This window comes from Hippichthys cyanospilos, chromosome 2, assembly GCF_059441005.1.
Source record: "Hippichthys cyanospilos isolate Australia breed blue-spotted pipefish chromosome 2, RoL_Hcya_1.0, whole genome shotgun sequence".
Lineage (NCBI taxonomy): Eukaryota > Metazoa > Chordata > Actinopteri > Syngnathiformes > Syngnathidae > Hippichthys > Hippichthys cyanospilos.
This window is the reverse complement of record NC_142370.1, coordinates 2,933,781-2,947,453: the sequence shown is the minus strand read 5'-3', so window position 1 is coordinate 2,947,453 and position 13,673 is coordinate 2,933,781. Positions and strand designations below refer to the sequence as shown.

The following is a 13,673-nucleotide window of genomic DNA, read 5'->3' as shown; positions in this document are numbered from 1 at the left end:
TGTCTTTACATTTCAAATAGTCTGAACTGTCTTACAAGATGAGGGCACAAAAGGTAAAACAGCTGACACATCAATGACAATGTAAGGAACATGTTTTTAGCCATTGGCCTACTAAAAGAAAATATTTGTAATTTTTTTCATGCGCCCGTGTGAGCTTCAGACACAGCTTTACACACTCCTCCTCCGGCTGTCCATAGCCAGAGTGGCATGAAAAGGTTTGGGCATCCCTGATCGTTTTCAAGATTTTTCTTTATAAATTATCGGTGGTTTGGATCATCAATTTCAGTAAAATATATCATATAGCAGATAAACACAGTGATATTTGAGAAGTGAAATGAAGTTCATAGGATTTACAGAAAGTGTGCAATAATTACTTAAACAAAAGTATTCAGGTGCATACATTTGGGCACCCTTGTAGTTTTATTGATCGTAATATCTTAAGTGCTAATATTGGAGGGAAAAAATGATTTGGCAAGCTCATTGACCCATGGCCTACATCAGTGCTTCTCAAAAAGTGGGGCGGGCCCCCTTGGGGGGAGCGCAAGGTGATTCCATAGGGGGCGCGGATGACCGCAGAGAAAAGACTTTGTTTTTGTCATGTGAAGTAAAATTGCAATAAAATAAGAATTATTTATTTAATTCCTGGCACTTTGATGCACTTGGCTATTTTTTTTTATGTTTTAGACGAAGCTAAGGAACCTAGTGATGAAATGGAAGACCACAGGCACAGTTTCAGTTAAGGCCTTAGGTGGCAGGCCAAGAAAAATCTCAGATAGGCAGAGGCAAAAAATGGTGAGAACAGTCAAAATCAACCCGCAGACCAGCTCCAAAGACCTACAACATAATTTTGCTCCAGAAGGTGTCACTGTGCATCGTTCAACTATTCAGCACGTTTTGCTCAAGGAGATGCTATATGAGAGAGTAATGCTATATATCTGCTATATGATATATTTTACTGAAACTGCTGATCCGAACCACCATTGATTTATATAAGAAAATGTTGAAAAATGATCAGAGGTGCCCAACCTTTTTCATACCACTATACTATAACTTGCTTAAATTCCGCAATTAGACATTTAATTACTATTTTAAACATGTTGTAAACAACCTTCCCAGTATTCTGCTACTTATGCAAAACCTCAGTTTCACAATTAAACTGACATTCACATTGTCGACTTTTGAAGTGATGGATTAATCAAACTCCTTTGATTGAGCCCTAGGCTGAAGTGGATGCAGATGTAAACGTTACCTGAAGTTTTTGCAGCAGAATCACATCGCCAATCTTGTCTTTCTCATGTTTGGCCTGTTTGGCCTTCCAGAACTGTTTCTGCGCGGAGTAGCGACTCATCGGGCACACCTTGAATAAGCAGTCTGCACAGGGAAATGAATCTTAGCATTAGTGGTGCCAAAATTACCTTGAAAGGGTTAATGAGAAACTTTAGTTATAACTTACTGAAACAAATATATATATATATATAACAAAAGTTATTTTAATAATTAAATTCAGCAGAACGATATCGGATGTTAACATATACAGTAAATTACACCTGGTTTTGACACTTAAATATGTGAACGTTGTGATCAGAAGTAGGCATTGTTTGCTGGTCCGACAGTACCATGCAGCTCTGTCGGTCCGTTTTTTTTGAGGGGGTCAGTTTCCCTAATGTCACAAGAAGAGTAGACCCAGGAGCACGCACAGACAGGTAAGAGTTGAAAATGCCTTTTTATTTATACACAAGGTACTCAGTATGGCTGGTTTGCACTTGGGGGCATGAGGAATAGCAGGCAGACAGAAGGATCTGAGCCATGGCAGACTGTTCATTAAGAAAGATGGCAGAAGTGTGGACAGGCAGGTGGGGCATGACTTTCCCCCGGCGCAGCTAGCGTTGGAGAGATCTGGGTCGAGACACGAACAAAACGGAATGAGCAGCAGTCAGGCGAGTGGTCAGAGGTTCGAGACACAAAGCAGGCAAGAATGGTTGACAAGCATGTGAGTAGTCAGGAACAGGCAGGGTTGAACCACATGCAGACAATAATGGTTAGCAAGCAGAAACTCGAGGAAGATTCCTCGAGTTTCTGCAAAATCATGTCATTGCGCCTACAGTGGCACCTGGTAAAATGAATGGAATCATTCAAACCAAACCTTAATTCTGTGCCATCTTAGGAGGGTCAGATTCATAAGACCAATGAGTCGGATATGGCCTGCGGGCTGTAGTTTGCCCATCCCTGTTGTACAAAATCTCGCCAAACCAAAAGTTAAAAGTAATGTTTAGATTTAAGTGTTTTTTGTGTTATTTTGTTTTTTGAATATGTTTTACATAAAGAAATTACTTGCTGCATTCTGGGAATGCTTTTATAAGGCAGTCACTCTTTCAAGTAACCAATGGGTGAAGAACAAATTTGCATTTCTTTCTCTGAAGTTTTTTTAATCCCCTAATTAAATACTTTTTTTTTTTTTTTTAGTAAATTCAACCACAGCAATTCCTTTTACAGTGGGCCCTCGGCTTACGAGATTTATCCGTTCCGCGGTTGGGATCGTAACGTGAATTCACGGTATTGGTGGGCAATCCAAACCAATGTTAATTAACTACTGCTTTTAATACACCTTGAAAGTTGACATACCTGAAGTGCTGTGTTAGCTATGTCTTAGTCGGTTTGTGTGTTTTATATGTTTTTTTTTCCACTTCTTTTTTTTCCACTTTTATTTTTACTGTAAAGCAAGTTGGTTGACAATGGTCTTTTTAAATGTGCTTTATAAATAAAATTGACTTGACTAACAAAGCATTAAAACCCCAAGTAAAAACATAAAAAATTGATATACATATTAAAGATTGGTATCAAAATATTATAACAAGTATATATAATATACATTTATACAAATAAATAACCTCATAAATAGAAAACATAGAATGGATAGGATGTAGTTACCTTTGAGCAACGTGACTAGCTTCTTACGGTCATATTTCATGATGAGGGTAGCCTAGCCTAGCTTAGCCTTCATATTTCTTGATTATCTCCAGTTTCATTTCTATATAAATCATCTTCTTACTTCTCTCTTTAACATCACAAGCAATCTTGGGACCCATGGCTGACCAATTCAAGTTTGAATTAAGCTCTAAAATGCACTATAAATACGTTTTGATAAGCACTCACAGACAAACAAAGCTTTAATGTCCGATCACTTTAGATATTTGCAAATTCGGGATTTTTATGAAACAAGAGATGAAACAATGTACATGTGGATAAAAATTGAATAATTATGACAATAATTGGAATTTATAAATCGAATAAATATTGAATAATATCCACTATATATGGCCACCTAATGGAGAGAAGAAGGAATACAACCTCGTATATTCGACTGAAATGGGAAAGAGAGCTAGGTGTGAGCATCTCTGAGGAGGACTGGCTCCTTATTTGTAAATCACAACAATCCACTACATCATCTCCGACTTAGAGGTTAGCCTATACTGCTGGAAAAAAGATCAGATTCTTTATCACGCCCAAAATTAGCAGCAAATACTCAGCTGCACCACATCCATGTTGGAGGAAAAGTGTAGATGTAGAAGTAGATCACTATCATGTTTTTGGCTTTGTCCTACAATCTTAACTTTTTGGGAAAATGTTCACATGACTATTATCAGAGTTCTAGGGTTACAGTATATCTAGGTCATGTATGCTAATGTATTTTGGGAATATGACAGGGAAGGTATTAAAGGAGGACAGACATTTATTGAAAATGTTGTAGGTTGCATGTAAGAAAAAAATTACGGGGAAGTGGTATAAGCCAGATCCACCAACACAAGATGAATGGCAGAAAATTGTGATTGAAATATCTGTTATGGAGAAACTGAGCCACAAGATAAGGACCAAAGGGGAAACATGTCGGGAGAAATGGGAGAAGTGGACTGTTTATATGTCAAGACAGGACAAGAACTACCACATTCAAGGCGACACAAACATACAGTAGAGACATAGCAATCCAGCGGGTTCTTTTTCGGTTATTATTTGTCTTTGTTTTATGTTTCGTTTTTGTCAAATGTTTGTTGTACAAGGAAAAAAGCAATAAAAGAAAGTGTTAAAAAAAAAAAAAAAACTCCAACGTCTGCCTTTTGGAAACCATGACACCGACCAATAGCAGAGCAGCATCTTGAACTGTGAGGCGATCCTAACCACTCCCATAATAAACCTCTGACATAATAAGAGCATTGACTATGTCAATAAGTCGTAACAACAGAATTTGTTTATGCATGCCCAGTTTTTCCACTACAAAACTACAAATCAAGTAAGTCAAGGTTACCAGACTAGTAGATGCTCAGTGTGGCAGACGCCTACACTCAAGTGCCGCAATTTTACATAATAAAACAAATTGAAAAAAGAAAAAAAAAAACTTAAAACAGCAATGCAAATACGAAAAGACCCACACAACTTGCAAACCCTATCATATTTATCGAATAATATTGTTCATTAGTTTAGCAAGCGTTTGTAAGGAAAAACATCACTGTCTAGGCTATGACACCACCTACTGGATTTATCGTATAATGCTGCGTTCAGACTAAGCGCGATATGTCGCAGCGCCATGCTCATTTGGTAGGTTTTCGTTTGCCGGTTGCTAACTGCTAGCATTTGGCTTGTTCACATATACGCGCAAGGGGTGGGGAGTGAGCTTGCTGTGGACTTTACAGTGGATCCGGAAAGGAGAGGATTGCTGAGAACTTTCACTTATCTGGGATGTAGCAGAGCCAACATTTTCTCCTACAGCACCTTTATTCTTCTTTTTTACGTTGCATGTCCCTCGCTTTGCATCAAAACTCGTCTGACAAAAAAATGTTTCAACGTTGCGATCAAGTGGCCAATACCATGCTAAATACTATGCTGTCAATACTGCGCTCTCGTTATCTTGGCACAATATCCGTGGTTCAGCAGCTGTTAAAAAAAAGGAAACAAACGCTGCAAATACCAGTTATCCCAAGATCTCCCTTCCGCCATTCTACAAGTTAGGTGTGTGCTCTTGCACGGCTCCGTTTTTGCATTGAAAGCTCAACTGATTACGTTGTATAGCTCCAGGTGACTGCAAACCGGCCGCCATGATTCATCCCCATCCTGTCTATGACACACAATTAAAGTTTGTTTTTTTTTTAACTTCTCGCATCAGGCGTAATAACGCGCCATGCGGCATCTTGCGTCGCTCCATACGCGTCCATCGCGTCGCCCGACGCTCCATTGCGCCCTGTCACTACATTGACTACAGTACAAAACTGTCCGCTTTTATGCCTCGATCGAGTTTGGTGTGAATGGAACGTAAAACGTCTCAACTCTTTTTTTTAACCAATGTTGGAGGGCTCATTGAAGCAACCGCGAGAAATGCATGATAAAACTACAGGTTTATAGAAAATGTCACGCATCATGCCAAATCTGTTTCTGCTGTTGTCAGGATCTGTGTCTCCGTGAGTAGAGAAGGCGAAGACATCGGATGCACACCTGCAGCCATCAGCCGCCCACTATATCACGGCGGCCAAGATCACAGGATGACGCCGGGCTATTGCTTATTATGAATAGTGCTATTACCCGTTTGTTAGCTATTTTGCTTGTAATCAGAGTTTTTTGGCTGTGTGCCTCTCCTTCAATTAACACTTAGTGTCTGCGCAACGCCACAGCGTCCTCCCGTCTGATCCGTCTCCGCCGCGTTGCTTTTTGCTTAATCCGTCCACTGGTTTTATAGTGTTGCTCATGGTTGTACTTTCTAACTTTGCCTGATTTTGAGTTGATACTTCGTTCACGTGTTATGTGCTCTTTCAGTTTGTAATGAAAGATCTGAATCACATTTCAGCCAATAATTTTCAGAGCGTCAATTTGAAACAGTTAGAGATTAAATGTTGATGTCCTTTTGACTGTTGGCCTCTTTTAACATTCCTACAGAAATTTCAGCTCTGCACAGTGTTCCCTCTAAACTGCGCGCGTGCGCATATGCGCACTGCTCTAATGTTCTCAGCGCACATGAAAAGCTCTGCTGCGCATAAAACAAAATGCAATATAAACATATTAAGTCATATCTAATATTAGTCATCTTATCTGATTAATTAGACCAATAATATCGTTCTCTGTAACATTTTGCAACGTGACAGCGAGTGACAAGTGTCCAGCCAATGATACGATAAATTTCACTTACACTATTCATCCAGTGCAGAATTAAGTAATGCACATTCTAACCTCTTTTCTTTGCGAAACGAACGAGCAGCGACACATCCACTCATCCAGCGAAAATAAAAAAGAAGTGCGCTTCTTTTAAGACGGAATGACTGTTGGAGTACAGTATATGCAAGTAGAAGAACAAGCAGTGAAAGTGAGTGAGATTTGTTTTTCTTTTTCACAACGTGGCTCGTTTATTGCCATGGGGACAAGTGCCATATACATCACACTGTCATGTCTAAAACACTTATTGCTCAAGATAAAAAAAAATATTAACGACAAACGTGTTGAAAACAAACAAAAATTGTTGTGATTTGTTAAGCAACATTGTGCAGGTTGAGACTTCTGGCTGCCTGGTTTACGTGTATGCTTGCCCAGGTTCAAATACAATAAATAAAATTTAAAAAAAATATCCACAGGTCTATCTTTGATTCAATAAAATAATACATGTAATTCCATAATAGTTCCAAAGCTCTTTAAACAAAATTACTTTAAATAAAAGGTAAACATTACGGTAAAGAAACCGTGTTCTCTAATCTGTGATCAATCTCAACTGTCCCTGTGATGCTGGCCTAAGGCTCTTAAAGCAGTGGTCCCCAACCCCCGGTCCGCGGACCGGTACCGGTCCGTGGATCAACTGGTACCGGGCCGCGTGGGCTGCACCAGAAATAATGTTTTGGAGATGATTTAGTTTAATGGTATGCGTGCACCGAACGCGAACGAGGCGAACAAGCGGAGCGTTTTTGTATTGTAGTCAATGGAGTTCGCGTGACTGGGCGCGAATGCACGTCGGGTGACGTGATGGACCCGAAAGGAGCGACGCAAATGGCCGCGCGCGGTCACGAGAAGCAAAATGTCGCCTTTCGCGTGAAGTTATTTTTTATTTACTTTTTCCGCGTTTCGAGTCGCCACTGCCAATCAACTTCGGGAACATTCAACGGCTCACGCAGGGGGCAGGAATGAATCATGGCGGCCGCTCTGCGGTCACTGGTGTCACGTTCTGCCTGGGTTATGTTCGGCTATGGGTTTTTGTTTTGAGATTTTGGGTTGTTTGTTTAGCCATTTAGTGTCTATAGTTCCTTCCTCGCGTCTGCCTGCCTCATTAGTTTGATCTTGTCCACCTGCCTGTTTACCTGCCCTCCTTCTCATCCAGTCAGCTTCCCCTGCCTTTTGTCTCTCCGCCAGCTGTGTCGTGTCTTCTCGTTAAGTGTGTAGTTTATTTAAGTTCCCAGTTTGCATTCGCTTCTTGTCGGGTCATTGTTTGTTTTCTGCGCTGCCTGGTCCTTGCCGTACGTCTTCCCCCGCTGCCTTGCCTCGTGTTCCCTTGTGTCCATCTATCCCGTGCTGCCTCCTGTTGCCCTAGTAAATTGAGTTTAGCGTTTTTGGTTGTACTTTGTATTTTTGGTCCATTGCAACCCTGCTTTTGTTTGTTATTAAATATCCTCCTTTGAGCACCATCCCAGTCTGTCCTGCGTCCTTTTGGTTCCACCTTTTCCACATCCCACATTGCCTTGAGTCTCCATGCTCAAACGTGACAACCGGGAGCGATCCAACACGGCCAGCTGAGCTTTCAATACGAAACAAAGCCAAGCAAGAGCCCTCACCTGGCTTGTCGAAAGGCGGAAACGAGAACTTGGGACAACTGGTATGTGCAGCGTTTTCTTCACTTAACAGCTGTTGAACCGTAGTTACTGTGCTAAGCTAACGATAGTGCAGCATTGTCAGCACAATATTTAGCACGGTCTCGGCCACTTGATCGTGACATTGAAAGTTTTATTTTTTGGCAGGCGAGTATTGCCGCAAAGAATAAAGGGGATGTCAGTGAAAATATTGGCTCTGTCACATCCCAGAAAAGTGAAAGTTCTAAGCAATGCTCTACTTTCCCGATCTACCGTAAAGTGCACAGCAAGCTCGCTGCACTCCCCTCCCCTCTCCTTGCGCGATTAAAAAAAAGTGGACAAAAAGTACAACCGCGACAGAAAGCCCCGTCCATACGTTTGTGATGTGCTTTTTAAAATGTCGCAAAGTCCAAAAATTGAGGAAAAGAGGAAAAGGCCCAGTAAAGAGTTAGGGGACGAGCATACAAATTTGGAGAAAAAGAAAACAAACAAGACCAGGAGTCCTATTTGAAATAATGACTTCTCACGTTAAGGACTTTGAGCGCTACTTTGTCCAAAAAGGGCCCATAAACTGACAAGTTTATCTTCTTGTTACTGAACCAAATGAGCTCAATGGTGGCAGACTCAAATGTATGATTGAGACTCCTGGTATCCATACGTGTGAAGAGAGAAGCAAGCTGAGGGCTCCCATTAGTTTGCCATTCATGGTGAGGTCATAGTTTATGTGCACTTTTAATCAGAAGATTAATGTACATGACTGCCTTTTGTTTCAAAATGTTTGTGGGAGTAAAGTCTTGTGCAGCCAACAGTCAGTCAGTGTAGTCTTCTGGCCATATCACCACATTGGTTATTTTGCTACCTGTATTGCAAAAACAGACACATGAGCGGCTGTGTACATAGCACACATTTGAAAGGGAAGCGCTTTAAAGATATTTTCACTTCAACAGCTTGGTATTTTGAAACGAAACAAGACTACGGAAATTGCAAGGACATATTGTGGCTACTATGACAATCCTAATTTGTCAACTTTTTTTTTTTTTTTTTAACAACATTTGGCCACTTTTTGGCCCAGTGTTGGAAAATTAAAATTGGCCACAGCCTTATGGTTAAGAATCATTAAACTAAATCAAATACATCACCGATGTTGTGTGTCTTGTGTTTTTGTGTGTGACTTGATCTTGAGGCAATGATGAGAGGTTTAGCAGATTATTCTCGCTTAACCGGTGGATGGCTGGTTTCTGTAAAGAGCAGGGTTTCCAGTTTGTAGATAATTGGCCCTCTTTCTGGGGCCGGCCCGACCTGCTGAGGATGGATGGCCTTCACCCTAACTGGAAAGGCGCCATCACTCTTTCTAGAAACATAGATTACTGTTTGAGCCTTCCATGACTTCCCACATTAGAGCATGTCGGGTCGCAGGCGAGTAGCGAGCCTGCTAGAACGGGTGTGGAGTCGTTAAGGCTAGAGTTAACCGGCACTAGGCTGGACTGTTACAACACACATAGCATACTTAGTCTAGGTCACTGCAATCCACACACTGTTTCAATACCTAATGCTGAATGCCCTAATGATAAGACTTCTGCTGAGGTGGTGTGAATTAAGGAAAAGAGCCCTGCCTCTTTAATCAGTAAGACTAGTGACAAAGTGCCTAGGCGGAATATTAGCATCAATACGCGCGCTGTAGTCGTCAACAATCGAATTCCTACTTTACTAACATTGCGAAGAGGTTTTAATTACTCAAAATACAGAGCAAGCCCCAGCCATAAAAATCTTGTTGGTATTAGTACTACCAACACGAAGACTCAGAATAGTCCGGGAAAAATGTCCCAGTTTAAATTCGGCTTTATAAATATTAGGTCACTCCCTTCAAAAGCCCTTCTTGTAAATGATCTTATTACAGATCAAAATCTTAACGTGCTTGGTCTTTGCGAAACCTGGCTAAAACCAAATGAATTCCTACCATTAAATGAGGCCTCACCCGCAAACTTTGTGGGCTCACATGTTGCCCGTCCTTGTAAAAAAAAAAAGGGGGGGGGGGGTGTTGCCCTAATTTCAGAATCTGATTTAAGGCTTAGCACGAGCACGAGTCACACTTTCAAGACATTTGAGGCTCTCGTTATGCGATCGAGCTCCTCACCACCATTCTATGTGGTAGTTATTTACCGTCCTCCTGGCCCATACTCATACCCATGGATTCTTAGATGAATTCCCTGAACTTAAGGCTGACTTAATAACTCACACAGATAATATATTAATTATGGGTGACTTCAATATTCATATGAACTCCCCACTAGAGCCACTTACTGTAGCTTTTCAAGCAATAATCGATGCATTTGGTTTTACACAAATAATACAAGCAGCAACACACCAGAATGGTAATATCTTAGACTTAGTGCTAACCCATGGCCTAACTGCCTCGAACGTCACAATTCTGCCACATTCTAACGTTATGTCTGATCATTATCTTATAACATTTGAAGTCCTAGCTCAGTGTGGTCTTGTTGTCCACAACCAAGGCTTTAAGAGCCGTGATATTAATTCTTCAACCACTGCTGCACTTTCTGAATTACTGCCTTCCGCAACAGCTGCCTTTCCGTCTTTCACTGGCTCAGTCGATAAGCTCGCGAATGATTTTAATTCGGTTCTTTTAAATTCCCTAAACTCTATTGCGCCGCTGAAACTTAAAACTCGTCCGAAGCAGCACACTCCGTGGTTTACGGAGGAAACGCGTACGTGTAAATTGTTAAGTAGACAACTTGAGCGTAAATGGCGAACAACTAAACTCGTGGTTTTCCGTCAGGCCTTGGTGCGATAGCTTGCTGAAATATAAAGAGGCTCTTAGGTTAGCAAAAACAAATTACTTTTCCAAAATGATTAGTCTTAATAAAAACAACCCAAAATATTTATTTGAGACGGTAGCGCAGCTAACACAGCAGCAGCAGGTTAATCATAATTTCCTCCATTCAGAACACGCTTTCATGCAATTCTTTACTCAGCGGATTCAGCTAATAAGGGAAGAAATAAAAAAGGCAGCGCCGCTCACAACCTCGACTGTAATTGTTGATGCTAGTTCGGACAATCAGGTTCATGAAAGTCTGGCTACCCTGTCCCAGTTTGATTTAGTATCCCTGGAGTGTCTTACACAACTGGTTAATGCAGCAAAGCCGACGTCCTGCATGCTCGACCCGCTTCCAGGCAAACTCGTCAAAGATTTATTCCCGGTCTTAGGGTCATCTGTCTTGAATATTATCAACCTGTGACTCTCCTCTGGCATTGTACCTGAGACTTTTAAGACGGCTGTCATTCAACCATTACTTAAGAAACCTCACCTAGATCCTGAAGATCTCTCTAACTATAGGCCAGTGTCACACCTTCCGTTTATCGCCAAAATTCTTGATAAAGTTGTAACACAACAGCTTAGCGACTTTATGATAGACAACAATAGATTTGAACTCCTTCAGTGTGAAGGGAATCATATATTAGGTTGTTATCATTATGTGCTTAGTTCATTGTTACCCATTTATTCAATCCTAGTTCATCTTGACCCTGTCCTTAGATAGAACTGTTGACGCACGAAAGTGTGAGCCGGGACCTTGGCCCAGCTGCCGGTGGCGCCCGGCTGGCTCTTTTGTTGTGTCTTGTAATCTGCTATGCTTCTATTCAATAAAAGCCAGGGGGGGACGGCTGGGCAGTGGAAAACTAGCGTTGGAAGACCCACGAGTTACATTTGCCCAAGCTTTTTCCCTATGCCCGGCATAGAAAAGTCAATCTTGGCTGGTCTGAGTTACTCTTTTTGCTGTTTAAGCAGCTAGGCTTGTCCTAGTCTTCTTTTCTGAGATTTCTCTGACATTCAGTCAGGTTTTAGGGCCAACCACTCAACTGAGACAGCCCTAGTAAAAGTGACGAATGATCTTCTATTAGCCTTGGATTCCAACGTCTCATCAGTATTATTACTGCTTGATCTTAGTGCCGCATTTGACACTATTGATCATCATATTCTTATAGAACGTCTTAGATCATGTGTTGGTATCTCGGGATCAGCACTTTCTTGGTTCAGATCTTACATCCTGGGAAGGACGCATAGTGTTTCTCATGGTGATGCGATCTCTGAGTCTTTCTCCGTCTCATGTGGTGTCCCGCAGGGGTCAGTACTTGGTCCCTTACTGTTCAACATCTACATGATTCCTCTCGGCGATATTATACGCAAACATGCTATTAGTTTTCATTGCTATGCTGATGATACACAACTCTATATGCCCTTAGAAATAACGGATCCGTGCAAGTGCAGTAAACTGGAGGCTTGCCTTGCCGAGATTAAACAATGGATATCTTCCAATTTTCTGCTTCTCAACCCTAATAAAACTGAGATGTTATTTACTGGCCCTGCTCATCATCAGCACTTGCTTAAGAATACCACGCTGAACCTAGAAAACTGTATTATTTCCCAAAGTAGTTCTGCAAAAAATCTTGGCGTGATATTTGACTCCACTCTCTCCTTTCGAACACATATTAATAACATGACAAGAACGGCGTTTTTTCACCTCCGCAATATACCTAAAATTCGCCCTATTCTTTCTCTTAGCGATGCAGAAACATTAATTCATGCATTTGTTACGTCGCGCCTAGACTATTGCAACATTTTGTTTTCTGGACTTCCCATGTCCTACATTAAAAGCCTGCAGTGTGTACAGAATGCAGCAGCGAGACTATTGACAAGGACGAGAAAGTTTGATCATATTACTCCGATTCTAGCTGACCTGCATTGGCTTCCAATACACGTGAGATGTGATTTTAAGGTGCTGTTAATTACGTATAAAATTCTACACGGTTTAGCTCCTTCCTATCTCGTCGACTTAGTATCACCTTATGTTCCGCCCCGACAACTTCGATCGCAAAATGCCGGTTTGCTATCGACCCCACGGGCTAAAAAGAAGTCTGCGGGATCAAGGGCATTTTCCATTCGCGCGCCAGTACTATGGAATGCCCTACCTATGGAAGTTCGCGCAGCCACCTCAGTAGAAATCTTTAAATCCCGACTAAAAACACATTTATATTCAAAAGCATTTAGTTAATTTAGCCTGTCTGTAGCCTTCTTCTTTTTTCTTTTTTCCTGCCCCCCTCTTCCGGCTGGGAGAGGGGGCGAGCTAGATGGTGAGGGTTGACTTGACCACCTCCATTAGGTCCTGCTGTGGTCGACCATCACGGGTTAGGAGTTTGGCCGTCTGCAGTCCACCTGGCTGGAATGTGGGATGGTTCCTGCCCAATGGCTCTGCCTGCTGTCAAGACATCACTGCACTATATAGCACAATATGTTTTCTGTAATTTATGTTGTTTCTGTGTCTGGTACATGCAGCATCCACTTCAACCTGTGGGCCTGGAAGGGGGCTCCTCCCACCTGTGGTCCCTTCTGGAGGTTTCTGATTTTCCCCAAATTGGGGTTTTTGAGTTTTTCCTTCCCCTTCTGGGAGCTTTGACAGGGGATGCTGTTGTGTACCCTATACTGAAAAGATGTCTCTGTACGACCTCTTTTCATTCTGTGAAGCCCTTTGAGACTTCGGTGATTTAGGGCTATATAAATAAAATTTGATTGATTGACTTGATCTTTAGTGTGTGTGTGTGTGGAAAAACATAACGAATCACATAAACAAATGCACATGCACAGACAGCCATCTGACCTCTGAACTTCTTAGGAGGGTTGTCCAAATCTCCGGCAGCTGGTTCCACCACACAGCGATCATCCACCAACCTGCACAACCAAATACACACACACACGCACGCACGCACACACACACACATCACAACACAGAGGAAAAACATTTAACACTTTAATCCTAAAATTGAAAGTTTATTGCTGTAGACGAGAGCAAG

The 13,673-nt window shown here is 41.6% G+C and overlaps 1 protein-coding gene across 1 annotated transcript in view; it reads right to left on the bottom strand.

Annotated features, from left to right (window-relative positions):
- Positions 1 to 13,673, bottom strand: part of itpr3 (inositol 1,4,5-trisphosphate receptor, type 3) — a 139,001-nt gene that overhangs the window by 102,120 nt on the left and 23,208 nt on the right. The window contains exons 2-3 of the mRNA XM_088402918.1: positions 13,481 to 13,551; positions 1,250 to 1,371 (exon numbers count right to left, since the gene is read on the bottom strand). Of these exons, the coding sequence (XP_088259044.1) occupies positions 1,250 to 1,371; positions 13,481 to 13,551 (193 nt within the window). The remainder of the gene's footprint in view (positions 1 to 1,249; positions 1,372 to 13,480; positions 13,552 to 13,673) is intronic.